General features: G+C 33.3%; 3 protein-coding genes and 1 pseudogene across 4 annotated transcripts in view; 1 reads left to right on the top strand and 3 right to left on the bottom strand.

Annotated features, from left to right (window-relative positions):
* The window catches only part of Paip2 (polyA-binding protein interacting protein 2), an 87,817-nt gene that overhangs the window by 22,102 nt on the left and 46,919 nt on the right, over window positions 1–18,796 (top strand). The gene's annotated exons all lie outside the window — the stretch shown is intronic.
* On the bottom strand, window positions 67–2,205 carry LOC139808156 (retinol-binding protein pinta-like; annotated as a pseudogene).
* Window positions 3,612–8,455, bottom strand: LOC139808921 (retinol-binding protein pinta-like). Its single transcript, XM_071771445.1, has 6 exons — window positions 8,217–8,455; window positions 6,857–7,081; window positions 4,962–5,121; window positions 4,571–4,676; window positions 4,091–4,457; window positions 3,612–3,818 (listed from the first exon to the last, which is right to left on the bottom strand). Exons 1-6 carry the CDS (start codon window positions 8,392–8,394, stop codon window positions 3,745–3,747), a joined length of 1,110 nt encoding a protein of 369 aa, XP_071627546.1. The 5' UTR covers window positions 8,395–8,455; the 3' UTR covers window positions 3,612–3,744.
* LOC139808919 (retinol-binding protein pinta-like) lies at window positions 14,055–18,525 on the bottom strand. 2 transcript variants are annotated; one of them, XR_011730974.1, is made up of 7 exons: window positions 18,282–18,525; window positions 16,702–16,929; window positions 16,043–16,202; window positions 15,669–15,774; window positions 15,201–15,564; window positions 14,745–14,947; window positions 14,055–14,142 (listed from the first exon to the last, which is right to left on the bottom strand). XR_011730974.1 is itself a non-coding variant. In XM_071771444.1 (6 exons), the coding sequence occupies exons 1-6, from the start codon at window positions 18,457–18,459 to the stop codon at window positions 14,874–14,876; spliced, it is 1,110 nt and encodes a 369-aa protein (XP_071627545.1). In that variant the 5' UTR covers window positions 18,460–18,525; the 3' UTR covers window positions 14,055–14,873. The 2 variants fall into 2 exon arrangements, 1 of the variants encoding a protein (XP_071627545.1); XM_071771444.1 differs by having other exon boundaries at window positions 14,055–14,947.

Here is an 18,796-nt window from a genome sequence, read left to right as displayed (position 1 = left end):
AAGATTATTTGCGTGACGAAGAAATAAAAGAACGATTTACTTTCTTCGATGAAAAACAAAATAGAGTAGGGTCTGGTAAACCACTTTTATTCGGTAAAAAAATAAATACAAATGTATTTTTACAATAATAAATTCTTGTATTATTGTAAATACAAATGTGTTATAAAATTAAACATTTTCTGGTATTATTGGGTTTTTCAGAAAATCCCCTGATTGATCTCTTCGTGAATCCCAAAGAAGCCGCACATAATGCTATAATGCTGTAATGCTATAGTGCATAAAGAGATAAACCTTCGCTATCGTGACGATAGTTAAGTGCAGCTTATGTGTTTGCGAATTATCAAAGCGCATTTTGACATGTGACCCATAACTTATGATAAATATGAGATCGGTAGCATGCTCTTTGGAATTTGTATCATAACTCGATGCCATAAAAAAAATGTATCCAATAGTACACTATAAAGAACGAACATTTACTGTCGGCACTAAAGCTATTGCTCCGAAATATTATTCGATTCTATTCTATCATCCTCATCATCGTGCCTAAGCCAGTCGCAATTCTCTTCAATCAATTTCTTCCAATATTCTGCAATAGTAAATATTTATATTACATATACGTTAGTTTATATGAATCTAGATTTGTGCTTCACATATATTTTAGATTACAATGAACTTTTATGTTTGCTTAACAACTTCCTTCATCATCCACTAAGTGCATCATATTTATTCCGTTTTAATTTAGCATAATTACCTGTTAATTTCTGACAAATATCACCGGTACCGCCATACTCGACAGGCAAAATCTCAGCTGGAGCATCTTTGTGACTGTGGAGCGTATGTGAATAAACGTGAAATCTATTCTTTATCTTATCGGTCATGAAGGATTTGAGAAGTCTCATAAGGAAATCAGTAAATGCCGGGACGTGTTAAATATGCTAATTGCCCGGTATCTCATAAGATAGCAGTTTTGCCACGCGTGGATCAAATTCGTTAACATATAGAGTCGCACTTGAAAAAATTGGCGTAAAGTTAGATCAACCGCATCTATGAACAATACGCAACCATATACAGATGCTGCAGGATAGTATTTCAATGCCACTTCCGTCGCCATCACACCGACCTAAAAAGATCGTCCACGCCGAGAAACAATGATCGAGAATTGAGAATAGATAGTCGTAACGATATTCGGCCATAATCAAATCGTTCGAGCATTGTATTATTTTGATCTTTACCTTAAGTATGTTCGATATTTTGTGTCTTCTCAGGTCATGCAGAGTGCCACGTAGAACAATCACCAATTTACCTTGACTATCTGGCTTTCGCAGGAGCAAAAAATTCTAAATATGAATAAAATATTTCAAAATTTTACGAATAAATCAAAATATCTTTCAGTTTTAACATTTAGGCCGGTATTCATAGTTGGTTCTTATTTTAAGATCGTCTTAAGTAATGTCTTAAGATGCTAATACGGCTCTGTGATTGGTTAATGGCATCTTAAGACCGTACTTAAGACGGACTTAAATATAAGATTCGACTATGAATATCGGCCCTAGTATTTCTAAAACTTTTTAATAAACATATTCTTCTTAGAAAATAACAGAATTAAAAAGATAAGATAATTATTTTTACATAAGTTAATTGTTAGTTATAATTTTACACAAGTTGTTATTAGAATTAAATTTGCAATTTGTTAAGTGTTCTGCTGTGTATCCGAAATATAGATAAAACGGATTAAAAAATAATAAAAAATAAAATTAGATTAATTGTCTGAAATAATGTTACCCTATATCAAGCAGTTTTTGCTGAAATTTCGGTCAACTATTCTAAATCTGATAATCCAAGATTCTTTATTTTCCTAGATAACAATAGTAAAGTAGAACAGACAATTTATTTATATTATGTAAAATTCTCTCTCTCTCTCTCTCTCTCTCTCTCAATACCTTATTGTATGTCGGCCTAGCTTACGTAAACAGATTCACTGTAAAATCTCACGAATTTCTGCTCTCCAATAAACTCTTACATACTCCAAATAACGATCGTTACCCCCAAATCAAGCAGCTCCTGCAATTCCGGTCGAAGTGGGTCTTTATCCCTGAACCATTCTGGTAAGCAGGATCGCTGCTTATAATAGTTTCGTATCCTGCTCTTGGTTTTCTCAAGATTAAACTTGCATACTCTCAGGAAATCGCAGGATAAGGTAGTCATCTGTGTAATAAGATTAAAGGTTCCCTTCAAATAAAACGTTACAACTGAAGCAGTGCTAAATCAGATATTATAAATTATATTTTTTATAAACGCGTGCCTGGGATAGCATGATTTTAAGAACAAATTTCTAATATCTGAATGTGTATATACACTTTCCTTTTCTTTGATTAATAGAAAATTAAACAAAATTTCAAAAAATCATTTGGTTTAGAAAATAGTGAAATAAACTAGCGCGATAACTGCGCGAACTTTGTCAAATATGTAGATCTTTTATCGAGTTACTATTTTTCGTCATTTATTATTATTTGTCGAAACTTTCAGATTATTTTCGCTTTTTTTTTTTTTCATTATAAGTCAGACACAATTTGTTGCATATTTTTTTGTTACACGATCAAGAATGAATTCAAGGAGGTAAACGTCTAAAGTGAATGAGACGTAATGTCATATCGACAATTGAAGATGAATGCGTTGTACTGCCGAAGTAGCGAACCGTAATTGAATTTCAACACGCCCGGCCCGTAGAACCGCTGTTATTTTTACTGATCCGTATGCGCAGTTCGTTCTCGATCCAGCGTTTGATTTCGGCGACAACGTTCTCTCTCGTCTTGTCGGTCTCGTTCAAATATGCCGCTGCATATTCCTTATTCTCGTTGGTCAATTGTGGAACATGACACATAACACTATTCGCCATCGCGACAATAAGAAACGCTAATAAATGTTATTAAAAGCTTCGTCCACTGCGGAGAGATCTGACACGCGCACAATAAACGATAAACACGATCAGCAGACACATATATAGTGAACAACGTATACGCTTTCGTGGGATCTTAATGTTGAAATCACTTCAGTAATGATCAGTAATCATTAATCGCGCCATCTACAAAGAATAAACGGTTTGGTGAACCTGATGAATACTTAATAACTATTCTCGAGAGAATGAGAGAATGAGCGAAGAAACATACGCTTTTAATCCTTTAAATGGAATGCACATACTTGCTCTGCTATTTTATATTATGCTCCCGGCAAGGAATCGTTTACATAACGAAAAAGAAAGAGAAGAGAATTTACTTTCTTCGGTATATAAAAAGTAAAATGACACATGGCTTGGTAAATCACATTTATTCGATTAAAAAAAAAAACCAAATGTGCTACGAAATCAAACATTTTCTGGCATTATTGACCCTTTGAAAAAATCCCTAATCTTCTCTAGTGAAAAAAATGCATACAATACTTTTTGATACATATCGCATAGAAAGATAAACCTGTTTCTGCAATGAGTATAGCGTCTTATCTTTATTAATAGCTGATACCGTCGCACTGATTTAGCTATCGTAACAATAGTAAATGCGGAACATGTATTTCTGAAGGCGTATTTTAATATGTAACTTATGATAAATAAAATTAACAGACCTTTGTGTTATTTTTACGATTTATCAACATTAATAATCACAATGTATATTCGATGCGATAATAAATGCATCCGATTATACGGTAAGAACAAACATTTTCTGTCAATTTTAAAGCTACTGCTCCGAAATTTTATTCGATTCTGCTATTCTCATCATCATGCTTCAGCCAGCTGCAATTTTCTTCAATACATTTCTTCCAAAATTCTGTAAAAATAAATGTTATATTACATACATGGAACTTAATGATTATGCGAATCTGGACAAGTGCTTCATATATATATATATATATATATAGATTGTTTAGATTACGATGAAATCTCTTGGCATTTAAAGAATATTATCTACGCCCGCGCGATTGCTCGTCTTAATTGAGTTATAAGAACATTATCTCTTCTTTTCAGCAATACTTGTTTAATAATATTCATTATCGTCCACTAAGCGCGCAACATTTATTTTCTTTAATTTATTATAATTACCTGTTAATTCCTGCATTGTATCACCAGTGCCGCCATATTCGACGGGCAAAATCTCAGCGGGAATATCTTTGAAACAGTCAAGCGTATGTGAATAAATTTGAAATCTGTTGTTTATTTTTTCAGTCATGAAGGATTTGAGAATCCTCGCAATAACATCAAAAAATGCCGGGGCGTTGAATATTTTAATCTTCTGGTATCTCATAGGATAGCAGCTTTGCCATGTGTGGACTACATTCATTAATATATAGGGTCGGAATTGAAAAATGTGGCGCATGGTTGGATTGGCCACATCTATTAACAATGCGCAACCGTACACTGATGCTGCGGGATAATATTTCATAGCCACTTCTATCGCCATCACACCGACCTAAAAAGATCGTCCACGCCGAGAAACAATGATCGAGAATTGAGAATAGATAGTCGTAACGATATTCGGCCATAATCAAATCGTTCAAGCATTGTATTATTTCAATATTTTACCTTAGCTATGTCCGACATTTGGTGTCTTCTCGGATCATGCAGAGTGCCGCGCATTATAATTACCAATCTTCCTTGACTATCTGGCTTCCGCAGGGGCAAACATATTCTAAAAATGAATAAAATATTTTAGAACTCTTCGAAAAAATCAAAATTTATTTTAATTTTAATAATGTATCTAGTATTTCCAAATTTTTTTTTATAAATTGTTTTTTTTAGAACATAATATAAACAAAGATAAATTGCCAAAAATTTAACTCTAATTTCACACAAATTGTTATTAAAATTGAAGTTGCCATTTGTGAATTGTTCTGCTATTTATCAGAAATAGACAAAGCAGATTTAAGAAAAACAAAATTCTATGAATTATATACTCCGAAATAATGTTCGTTACCCCATATCAATCATTTCCTGCAGTTCCGGTTGAAACGGATCTTTATTCCTGTACCATTCTGGTAAATGGGATCGCTGCTTATAATAGTTTCGTATCCTGATCTTAGTTTTCTCAAGATTAAACTTGCATACTCTCAAAAATCGCAGGATAAGAAAGTCATCTGTGTACACATTAAAGAGTCCTTTTAATTAAAAGGCTATAATTGAAACAATGCTAAATCAGGTATTATAAATTATATCTTATAAATGCGTCCTATGGGATAAGATGAGGATTTTTAATTAATAGAAAATTTAAATAAAGTTTTGAAAAACATTTTGGCTTACAAAATGGCAAAATGCAATAGTGCGATAACGAACTTTGTCATGTAGGTCTTTTACCGAGTTATTATTTTTTATCATTTATTATTATTTACCGAAACTTTTAGATTATTTTCGATTTTCTCTTCGTTATAAGTCAGACACAATTTGTTACATTATTTTGACGTAGAACTACGTTTTTCCTGAGGGGGTGGGGTAACTTCGGGTGCACGACTGCAACGTTTTTTTACAACGAAAACATGCAACACTAATATTTCTCGAAAAGTATTAAAAAGATATATACTTTATTATACATAGTGTTTTTGAAAGCTCTCGATGTGAGCTAAATGTTCCTGCAATTTATTTTGGTGGTTTTTTATAACCGATTTTCTTGATATGCCAATGTGTTCAGAATGTTCTAAATCGTTAAAAAATCAAAATTTAAAAAAATGTTGGTCTGTGTGTATGTATTCCACCCGCTGAGAATAATCTAGAAGGATGCGTTAATGGATTAATGGACCGATTTTCTTGAATCCAGTCCCAAATTTTTTTTAATTTGGCGATGATGGCGACAATAAGTTTAATTTTTTTTAAAGATTTAAGCTTTGTTTTCTTTAAAAAATTTAAGCACAGATTTCAAGAAAATCGGTTCTGACTGTAAACTACTCATTCAGTAATTTTATAATTTTTCGGGGAAAGCGACAATTGGTTTAATTTTTAAATCCGATTTTCTTTAAACTGTGTGTGTGTGTGTGATTCCTGAATTTTACAAATTTTTATATATATTTTCAGGACACATTTTTTTAAAAAGAGAAATTTAAGAATTAGCTTATTATTTCCTCATTTTGACGGGTGTTACTTGGAATTTTACACATTGTTTTTAATTTATGATTTCCCATTAACTACTACGTATGGTAATGAGTTAATTTACTGTGAATAAGTGGGATTGATACAATATAGTATATTAACATTTCAATGAATCGGAAACCTCATTTAAGTATCTTCTTTTTGTTAGAAATGTCGGAACTTCATAAAATTTATAGAATCACAGCCCCGTAAACATGCTTCGAAAACATGCAATTAATAAATGCAAACTTTATTTTCTAGGAAAATATTTTTCGATTTAATATAAGAAACTGATCACATTTTTTTTTTTTAATTCAATTTCAAAAAAACGGGCACAGCAACAAATGTGCCGCAAACAACAACGTAGAACTACGTTAACTATCATTATTTTATGTTAAAGAATTCAGCGAAAGAAAGTAGACGTAGAGCTACATCAACTGTCTTTCGTTGAATAATAGTGACAGTTGACGTAGCCCTACGTCTACTTTCCTTCGCTGAATACTTTAACATGAAATAGTGATAGTTGACGTAGTTCTACGTTGTTGTTTGCTGCACAGTTTTTACTGTGCCCGGTTTTTTTTAATTTTTCTTTCTTTTTACACGATCAAGAATTAATTCAAAGAGCTAAACATCTGACGCGAATCGGTGTAATGTCATGTCAACGTCAATTAAAGATGAATAAATTGTACTGCTGAAGTAACGAGCCGTAATTGAATTTCAACACGCCCGTAGGATCGCTGATGTCATTTTTACCGATTTGTATGTGCAGTTCGTCCTCGATCCAGCGTTTGATCTCCGCGACAGCGTTCTCTCTCGTTTCGTCGGTCTCGTTCAAATTTGCAGCTGCATATCTTTTATCCTCTTCAGTCAGCTCTTGTGGAACATGAGGCACAGCGTCACCGCTGTAAGTGCTCGCCCTCGCGATGTTAGTAAACTTTGATGTACGCGAAGCCTCGTTCGTCGAGGAGGGACCAGTATCTACAAATTACGTAGATGCACTGTCACTCGTAAGATAAGACAAATGGCAAATGCAACAATGTTTAATGTAATATGTAATTATGTAACACGACAAATAACACGGATCATCTCTGCGCTGTATGCAGAGTACGTGAACTTTAAAATTATTGAGTCGACTGTGATAATCAGAGATTGCGCCAATTACAGCCGACCACAATTCGGTTTGATGACTTTGATAGACACACTTGATAAATACTTATTTCTACTTATTCCCGAGCGGCGCGAAAATACTTTAATTTCTAAATAAGAAAAATAAGATCGTTTTATGATATACAGTGAAATTAGAATAAATGCCATTTTCGGTCCGAGCTTAGAGAGATCTTTGGTAGCTTAATATAAATTTCCGTGCATATATATATGTATATTCCAACTTATTAAACTGCGCGCTGATCACTGTCGGACTTGAAACACAGTTTATTGTTGGAACAATAGCCCCTTCTTCCCCGTAATTAAATCGATACGATTTAACTATCTAAATAACTGTAAAGAATTTTAATTTCTAAATCCATTGCAATGTAACACGCATTAAATCTTCTAAAAAATATGAATAGAATTCATGTAAGATAAACTTATATTAAAAAATTATAATTATATTGTTATACTTATAAATTAAGCATATATAAGATTAATGAGTTAAAATGTATATCTAATTTCTAGTTAAAGAGTTAAAATGACGTAAACAAAAATGAGTTCTAGTTGCAAAACAAGTAATACGAATTTCTTTTCTTATTTTTCTAAATATGGATATTCTTTCTTGCTTCTTTGACTAATTGAAGATATAAACGATCGCTATATAAGTGAAAAACATCTTGATTAAAAAACAGCAAAATACAATAATTGCGAGAACGAACTTTATTATAAAAAATTTCTATTCAGTAACTATTTACTATTATTTATTGACACGTTTACTCTCACTTCTCTTTTCGCTAACAAAAACGCCACTTGTTACATCATTTCATTTCTTTTTAAGTAAATATATATCAGATGTCACGTCACATTTCCGCGGATTGAAGGTGACTTCTTTTTATCTTCAAAATTAATGAACTATAATTAAATTTCAACGCGATATTTCACGTGGGATTGTTGTTCGTCTTACCGTTACGTGCATATAAGTCGTCCTTCTCCTTGATCCAGCGTTTAATTTCCGCGAGGGCGTTCGCTCTAGTCTCATCAGTCTCGTTCAAATATGTCGCAGCATATAACTTATCCGCGCTGTCCAGCTTTTGCCGAGCGTAACACTCTGCACTGTCGTCGTGGTCACTTGCATTTGCCATTGTAGTACCACGAGATGCTTTGTTCGCTCTGGAGGATAATTTACGTTTGAGAGCCGCAGAGATGCTCTGCCTTGTTTTATTTCGCGCACAATCGACAAAAAAGGACAAGGACGCAAAAACGCTTGCATAATGCTTGCGTAACGAAAGAGCAGAAGAACGATTTATTTTCTTCGGTAAAAACCAAAATAAGATATGGCCAAGATAAACTACTTTATTATTCGGCGAAAGTAAAATGCATGTTGCATAAAGAGATAAATCTGTTTCTGCATATTCTGCAACGAGTAGTGTCTTATCTTTATTAGTATGCAGGTGCCGTTATACAGTGACTTTGCTATCGTGACGATATTAATACTGGTGAACTCAGAGGTCCGCCCGGTCTCCAGGGAAGAACCAGGATTCTTACCGACTAAAACCCCCTATAATAGAATGACCTTACTCGGCGCATACAGGGAATCTGGCATCTCTACTTCCAGGAGTTCCAGGGAGAGACTCGTGTCTGCAAATCGCGTAGATACACTGTCACGCGTGAGATAACGTCAGTGATGTTGGCCCCCTTTTTCAAAATTCGAAAAAATTTATTAAAGTTCTGGATGCCCAAGATTTCTAGAGTTCTCTATAGGTTTTAGAAAGAGTTCCGTCATTTAAAGTGACAAAAACACCATTTAAAAAATGGGAGGGCTAACTTCACGGCGCCCCCCATTTTTGACAAAATGAATTTTTTATGGTAGTTTCGGATAGATTTCGATGAGTTCTAGAGTTCCCTATAAGTTTTAGAAAGAGTTCCGTTCGAATAACCCCAAAAATCGATGACAAAGTGGAACGAAAAATTTCTCCATTTTTTTTAAATTAATTTTTTATGGTAGATTCGGAAAGATGTCGATGAGTTATAGAGTTCCCTAAAACATTTACCCCTCGGGACTTAGAAAAATTTCGAAGTGTGGCACTTTGAAGAGCTGTAACTTTTTAAATATTGGTCGTAGCGCTTCGAGTCATAATAGTGATTTTTTTTAATTTTTCTTGTAAAAAAACTTGGCGCTGCTAGACTTCAAAATTTAAACATTAGTACTAATTGTAAGATTTTTGATTAAATAAGAAAACAATAAACATAATATTTAGGGAAGAATGCGACAGGAGTAAAAAAGCAGCGCCAAGTTTTTTTACAAGAAAAATTTTTTTATTTTATTTTAATTAAATATTTTTATTTTGTACTGTTACTTCTTTAATTCTTTGTAATTAAAATGATTCTTTATAATGTTAAAAATTTGTTAAAGAGAATTAAGAAGCTATTACCACTTGAGTTGGAATAGGAAGACCCTTGAATAGGAACACAAAGATATCACTTGGGTTTTATTTTTTAAAAGTAGTTGCACAACAATTATTTTTCAAAGTATACTAAACGTGAACAAAGTATTTCAAATTTCTTGAAGAACTGAATGAATATGTAGCTTTTACTTTGATAGCGATGCGCATCTAGTAATCTCTGAGAGTCTTAAATAAAATATTTTTACTAAAACATAACAGAAATGAAAAACGAAAGTTAACTCAAAGTTATCTGTAAAAGTGTAAATAATTTGAAATTAAAGTTGCAATTTGTGACGTGTTCTGCTATGTATCCAAGATAGATAGGAGTAAAATAAAAATATTTTACGATCTAGGGTAGACCGGGGCACGTTGTCACACATTTGGTTCAATATTTTTTGTATTTTTTACATTCAATATTTAAGAGTACTTTGATATGCCAAAATTTCGAGTGAACCCTCAGCTTCAATTGGACAGTATCGAATTTTGTGTGATTGTTACTCTACAGTTGTTACATAACGATACATAACGACAGGTCGCTTGTGACAACGTGCCCCGTGACCGGGGCACGTTGTCACATCAAATGTAATTGCATGCAAAATGTTATCCAAACTGTATTCAACGTAAATATCAATATATTATAGTGCGCTGCAATGTAAAAAAGTAAAATTCTTCACAGAAACATTTATTTTATTTCAAAAAAGTACAAAAAGCACGAAGTTTTCGTCTTAATCTAAATACAAGAATTCCACTCGAATGCGCAACTTGTTGATACACATTTTTTTTTATAATTATGTCGGTGATTAAACATAAAATATTTTTACTCGTTATCGTCATCCGAAGATTCGCAATAGATTCCCATCAAATTCGTGACAACGTGCCCCGATGGCATTTTTTTACTTCAAACAGCGTCATGGCCGACACGTTTGAGATATTCACAAAGTTAGGTATTGCACGCGGTAGGTAAAAGTACATACTTTAAGATAATATAAAAGTCTATTCTGAAAAAACATAAGCTTGACACTTTTGCGCATTATTTACCACGCCTGGTTCTTAGTTAGCTCGTTTTCTATATTTATTTAATAAATTTTGATTTTAAAAGAATAAAAAACTATAAGAAGTTTTTTATATATTACTTCTTCAGGTGGTCATCGTTTTCTTTTAAATTATACAGATAAATATTTTATACACAATTTGCATTATCAAGATACGATATCATATTTTTTTAACTCTCATGTTTGTCTACCACGCGCCGAACTATAAATTCACCGCTAGACAAACAACAAAATTTGCTTAATCATGAATTTTTTATCAATATTTTTTTGGCAATTTTTTAAAATCGTGCAGGATTTCCATTGGAGCCTATACTTCGAATTTTAAATTAATATCGCAATTGTTACAGAAGAAATCAGCGATAATAATAATTATTAAGGCGCGAAAATTTATAAAACTAGGTTCTGTTAGAGATGCGAAGTAACTACTATCGAGCCAGTAGCGCGATATATCGACACGTATTCGTAGGCTGTTGACGCCTGTAACCTTGTCACATAGTCAGTCTCGAGTGAGTCGCCACACGAGATACATATACTGTTCGAGCGTCGCAAGTTCTGTAATCTGTTTAAAATAAGCCGTTAGTTGCATATGTAAACCCACTGCGTCAGTTACATCCCCCATCAGATTCAACTCTGAAATTTCACTCAATTACGATATAGGCTGCGTTTGGCGAGCGCGCTATTAGCGCTATTGCATTATTCTATCTTTATCGCTCATTAGGTGTAAAACAAGGATAGAATAAGCAAATAGCGCTAATAGCGCGCTCCCCGAATCCAGCCATAATCGGATAATCCGCAATGCGTTGCTTGCAAAATAATAATAGCGGAAGTAGAATTTTTTTTAATTATATAAAAACAAACGCTTTATTATATGCCGAGCTATGTTACGTAAAAAATTCACTACAAAATCTCACGAAACTGCTAACTCCAATAAACTCTTATACTCCGAAAGAGTGGTCGTTACCCCAAATCAAGCAGCTCTTGCAGTTCTGGCCGAAGTGGATCAGTAATATCAGTATTCATGTACCATTCTGGTAAGTCGAATCGTTGCTTATAATGGTTTTGAATCCTGATCTTGGTTTTCTCAAGATTAAATTTGCAAACTCTCAAAAATCGCAGAATAAGAAAATTATCTGTGTACAGATTAAAAATTCCTTTCAACTAAAAAGTTACAATTGAAGCAGTGCTGATAATATCATTAGATATTACAAATTAGGTATTATAAACGTGTGCAAAATAGATACGAGTGGCATATGTTTCAAAGAAATAAATTTTTAATATTTCTTTATAAAAAAATATTAACAAATCTATTTTATTATGTTATTGTCCAAAGAGAAATTATTTGATATCTTTTGCCTCTTTAGTTGAATTTAAATTTAGTTATATTCAGCCACACACACACACACACACACACACACAGACACACACACACACGTGCATATGCGCGCGCATAGGTACATCACTAAATATGCTTACAAGAAAATAGTTTACGTTTTGAATTTAAGAGATCACTCGATCAACGATTAATATTTATACACGTCTTAACACTTTGCCGATTGTTTAATATAGGTCCTATATCTACCCGATTCACAATTTATCAATAAACAACTAAATAGATAGATCTATTTGCTTTGCACCACATCGTTCTATCGTGTTTCTCAATTAAAAATAACCAGCACTTATAGAAATTATAACAAAAAAGAGAAAGGAAATCTTCCAGGACGATCATCAGATCACAAAAAGTATTGAAGTATTCAGCGTTTAACTTGGCATGTCAAAAAGTCAAATTATATGTATTGTCATAAACCACTCTTGATGACGTGTATTATAAAACTGAATTTAATTGTATTCTGCTTGAATAAATATTCTACACCTTCAAAACCTTGCGTACCGATATATATTATATTACGCACATTTCTGTATTCTAAATCTATAGATATCCTTTTTTTGTTTATTAATTAATGATATAAACGAAGATATAAATGATCGCTGATCACACAAAAAACTACTTGATTTAAAGAATAGTGAATGTAATATTGCGAGAGCAGACTTCATTATAAAAAATTTCTATTAAGTCATTAATATTTATCATTATCTATTATTATTTCTTGACACTCTCATATCACTCTTTCTCTCTCCCTCTCCCTCTCTCTCTCTCTCTCTCTCTCTCTCTCTCTCTCTTCATTTTGCTAACAAAAGTTAAATTACTTTTTTCTCCCTATTATGCGATTAAAATAAATAAGTGTCAAGAGACACGGTAGTGTCTCGCACCAAGTACGCGCGGAGCGAGACGCACCGTGATATTTACGCGAACGCATATGACTTGCGAGTAATCGAGATGAACATTACATCAACGTGGATTTCGCTTTGTTACTACAGAATTAATAAACTATAACTAAATTTCAATATATAGCGATATTTCAACGCATCACACGTGGGACCGCTATCGTATTTAGCGATTCGTCGCAAGTCGTCGTTCACCTCGACCCAACGTCTGATCTCCGCGATAGAATGCTCTCTAGTCTTGTCGGTCTCGTTCAAACATGTCGCTGCATATAACTTGTCGTCGTTGATCAGCTTTTTCCAAGTTAAACCCTGTACACTGTCGTTGTGGCCACCCACGTTCGCCATCGTAACACCGCGAGAATTAAGCTTTATCCGCTGCGGAAGATCTCGCGTCTGCGAGTCGTGGAAATGCTCTGACACGCGCACGATTAATGACAAACCATAATTTAAATCATGCGATAAACATTAATCAGCAGTCAACACAGTGAACAACGTGTGCACGTTCGTATAATTGTTATAAAATTTGTTGTTATTTCAGCAATAAATTAAAAATTGCGCCATCTACAAAGAATAGCAGTGTGGTGAACTTACAGATATTTGGCACTTATTCTCGAGAGAATGAGCCACAAAGAAGCATTATTAATTTCTAAATTCTTTACATTATAGTACGCTTTTAATCTATTAAATGGAATGGGTATGAGCTAAAATTATATTAAAAGATTATATATAATTATATCATTACTTTCAAGTTGCATGTATAACATAAGTAAATATATAGATATCTGATGTTTATAGTTAAAGTGATAGTATGATTTAAATAGATAATTTGTAAGTTACAGGAGAATAGAACGAATTTCTCTTCTTATTCACATAATTCAAAAATATAGAAAATTTTTACAAATTGTACTTTCGTACATCAGCTCTTCTATATCATGCTATATAACGGCAAGGATCATTAGCGTGACGAAGCAGCAAGAGAACGATTTACCTTCTTCAGTGAAGGACAAAATAAAGTATACCTAGTCTCATAAATCACTTTTATTTGGTATGTGCTATAAAATCGAACATTATTAGTCTTTAAGAAAATCCCCGATTGATCTCTCCGTGAATCCTGAAAGAAGAAATCGCATATAATCCCACAATACGTATCGCATAAAGAGATAAACCTGTACTTGCAACAAATAACGTTTCTTATTAATAGTTGATGCAGTTATTACAGTAACTTCGCTATCTTGACAATAATAAATGGAAAATATGTAGGAGGTACAGGTGATTTCACTGATTTGTGATAATAAACGCGGAACTTATTTCTCTATAACGGAGGCGTATTGTAATGTGCATTGCGCTATTAGCGATAAACGAAATCAATACCATACTCTTGATATGAGATATATTTGTTACTATTTTTGTGATAAATCACAGTAGTAATCGTATTAGCTGCAGTAAATAACGGATTCTAAAACCCGATGTGACAAATTTATATATGCAATAGTTACTATCTATCCTCTAAAAGATGCTGCAAACAAAAAATGAAAATAGTTTAATTGCTAAATATTTTACACTACGCAGCGTACTTACCAGTCTCTGGTATGGAAATGAAATACATGATACCGTCGCACTGATTTAGCTATCGTAACAATAGTGTAAATGCGGAACATGTATTTCTGAAGGCGTATTTTGATATGCAACTTATGATAAATAAAATTGACAGACCTTTGTGTTATTTTTGCGATTTATCAACATTAATAATCACAATGTATATTCGATGCGATAATAAATGCATCCGATTATACGGTAAGAACGAACATTTTCTGTCGATTTTGAAGCTACTGCTCCGAAATGTTATTCGATTCTGCCATTCTCATCATCATGGTTAAGCCAACTGCAATTTTCTTCAATGTATTTCTTCCAAAATTCTGCAAAAATAAATGTTATATTGTATATACATGGAATTTAATGATTATGCTAATCTAGACAAGTGCTTTGTATATATATTTTAGATTGCGATAAACTTGGCATTTAACGATTATCACCTATACACGCGCGCGATTGCTCGTCTTAACTGAATTTAAAAAAATTTATCTCTTCTTCTCGACAATACTTGTTTGATAACATTTTTATCGTCCACTAAGAGCGCCACATTTATTTCCTTTAATTTATTATAATTACCTGTTAATTCCTGCATTGTATCACCAGTGCCGCCATATTCGACGGGCAAAATCTCAGCGGGAATATCTTCGAAGTCAAGCGTATGTGAATAGACGTGAAATCTATTCCTTATCTTTTCGGTCATGAAAGATTTGAGAATTCTTGCAATAACATCGAAAAATGCCGGGGCATTGAATATGTTGATTTTCTGGAATCTCATAGGATAGCAGCTTTGCCACGTGTGGACTATATTCATTAATAGAGAGGGTCGGAATTGAAGAATGTGTCGTATAGTTGGATTGGCCACGTCTATTAACAATGCGCAACCGTACACTGATGCTGCGGGATAGTACTTCATTGCCACTTCTGTCGCTATCATACACATCTAAAAATATCCATGAAGAAATAATGATTGATAATTAGAAATACTTCATCGCGACGACAATTGGCCATAAATCGTTCGAGCATTATATTATTTCAATATTTTACCTTAAGTATGTCCGACATTTGGTGTCTTCTCGGATCATGCAGAGTACCGCGCATCATAATTACCAATCTTCCTTGACTATCTGGCTTCCGCAAGGGCAAACATATTCTAAAAATAAATAAAATATTTCAGAATCCTTTTAATTTTAATAATGCAGCTAATATTTCCAAATTTCTTTTTATAAATTGTTCTTCTTAGAATATGATATAAACAAAGAGAAGTTACCAAAAATTTATCTCTAATTTTACACAAGTTGTTATATTAAAATTGAAGTTGACATTTGTGAAGTGTTCTGCTATTTATCCGAAATAGACAAAGCAGATATTTAAGAAAAACAAAATTCTATGAATATATACTCCGAAATAATGTTCGTTACCCCATATCAATCATTTCCTGCAGTTCCGGTTGAAACGGATCTCTATTCCTATACCATTCTGGTAAATTGGATCGATGCTTGTAATAGTTTCGAATCCTGATCTTAGTTTTCTCAAGATTAAACTTGCATACTCTCAAAAATCGCAGGATAAGAAAGTCATCTGTGTACACATTAAAGAGTCCTTTTAATTAAAAGGCTATAATTGAAACAGTGCTAAATCAGGTATTATAAATTATATTTTATAAATGCGTCCCACACGGGATAAGATGGGGATTTTTAATTAATAGAAAATTTAAATAAAGTTTTAAAAAACATTTTGGCTTACAAAATGGCAAAATGCAATAGTGCGATAACGCACTTTGTCATGTAGGTCTTTTATCGAGTTACTATTTTTCATCATTTATTATTATTTGCCAAAACTTTCAGATTATTTTCGATTTTCTGTTCATTATAAGTCAGACACAATTTGTTACATTATTTTTCGTTTTTCTTTTTTTTTTTTACACGGTCAAGAATAAATTCAAAAAGCTAAACATCTGACGTGAATCGGCGCGTAATGTCATGTCAACGTCAATTAAAGATGAATGAATTGTACTGCCGAAGTAACGAGCCGTAATTGAATTTTAACACGCCCGTAGGATCGCTGATGTCATTTTTACCGATTCGTATGCGCAGTTCGTCCTCGATCCAGCGTTTGATCTCCGCGACAGCGTTCTCTCTCGTTTCATCGGTCTCGTTCAAATTTGCCGCTGCATATCTTTTATCCTCTTCAGTCAGCTCTTGTGAAACATGAGGCACAGCGTTATCGCTACAAGTGCTCGCCATGATCGCGATGTTAGTAAGAGTTGATAAACGCGAAGCCTCGTCCACCGAAGAGAGACCCGTATCTGCAAATTACGTAGATGCACTGTCACGTGTAAAATAAGAAATGGCAAATGGCAAATGGCAAATGTAATGTGTAATTATGTAACACGACAAAAAACACAGAACAACTTTGCGCTGTACACAGAGTACGTGAACTTTGGAATTATTGAGTCGACTGCGACAATCAGAGATTGCGCCATCTACAGCCGACCATGATTTGGTTTGGGTTTGATGTTTGATGACTTTGATAGACACTTGATAAATACTTTCTACTTATTCCCGAGCGGCGCGAAAATACGTTAATTTCTAAATAAGAAAAATAAGACCGTTTTATGATATACAAATTAGAATAAATCCCATTTTTGGTCCGAGCTTAGAGAGATCATTGATAGCTTAATATAAATTTCAAATAATATAAATGTATGTACATGTATATTCCAACTTATTAAACTGCGCGCTGATCACTGTCGGACTTGTAATACAAATACAGTTTATTGTTGGAACAATGGCCCCTTCCTCTCCGTAATTAAATCGATACGATTTAACTATCTAAATAACCGTAAAGAATTTTAATTTCTAAATCCATTGCAACGTAACACGCATTAGATCTTCTAAAAAATATGAATAGAATTCATGTAAGATAAACTTATATTAAAAAATTATAATTATATTGTTATACTTATAAACTAAGGATATAAGATTAATAAGTTAAAATGTATGTCTAATTTCTAGTTAAAGAGTTAAAATGACGTAAATAAAAATGAGTTCTAGTTGCAAAACGAGTAATACGACTTTCTTTTCTTATTTTTCTAATTTCGGAATACAACGAATTTTAATTAGAAGCTTAATTTCATACATCCGCTCTCGTGCATTATACTTTCAAGTATCTCTCTGTGCAATGAAAGAAAGAGAGAAATAATTTATTTTCCTCGAAACATAAAACTGAATCTAATTTTATTTTGCTTGCGTACCAAAATACAATATTAGATATATTATGCACATTTCTGTATTCTAAATGTAGATATTCTTTCTTGCTCCTTTGACTAATTGAAGATATAAACGATCGCTATATAAGTGAAAAACATCTTGATTAAAAAATAGCAAAATACAATAATTGCGAGAACGCACTTTATTATAAAAAATTTATATTCAGTAACTATTTACTATTATTTATTGACACGTTTACTGCCACTTCTTTTTTTGCTAACAAAAACGCCACTTGTTACATCATTTTTCATTTCTTTTTAAGTGAATATATATCAGATGTCACGTCACATTTCCGCGGATTGAAGGTGACTTCTTTTTATCTTCAGAATTAATGAACTATAATTGAATTTCAACGCGATATTTCACGTGGGATCGTTGTCCGTTTTACCGATTTGTGCATGTAAGTCTTCCTTCTCCTTGATCCAGCGTTTAATTTCCGCGGGGGCGTTCGCTCTAGTCTCATCAGTCTCGTGCAAATATGTCGTTGCATATAACTTATCCGCGCTGGCCAGCTTTTGCCGAGCGTAACACTCTGCACTGTCGTCGTGGTCACTTGCATTTGCCATTGTAATACCACGAAATGCTTCGTTCGCTCTGGAGGATAATTTACGTCTGCGAGCCGCAGAGATACTCTGCCCCGCGCACAATCAACAAAAAATGATCACCAGTCACACGATGAATGCGTGCTCTTTCTAGATATATATAGATGTTATGATATCATTTCAGCTATGAATCAACGCTATCGCATTATGTACGAAGTAGAGACGCGGTGATGATTCTAATGGATACTTGGTACTTATCCTCGAGAGAATAAGTCGCGAAGAAATGTTACATTCTATATTCTTTATATTACGCTTTTAATCTCTTAAGTGAAATGCATATGTGCTGAAATTGTATTAAAGG

Source organism: Temnothorax longispinosus, chromosome 2 (genome assembly GCF_030848805.1).
Source record: "Temnothorax longispinosus isolate EJ_2023e chromosome 2, Tlon_JGU_v1, whole genome shotgun sequence".
NCBI lineage: Eukaryota > Metazoa > Arthropoda > Insecta > Hymenoptera > Formicidae > Temnothorax > Temnothorax longispinosus.
Note: the sequence above shows the minus strand (reverse complement) of the source record. Positions and strands in the feature narration are given on the sequence as shown.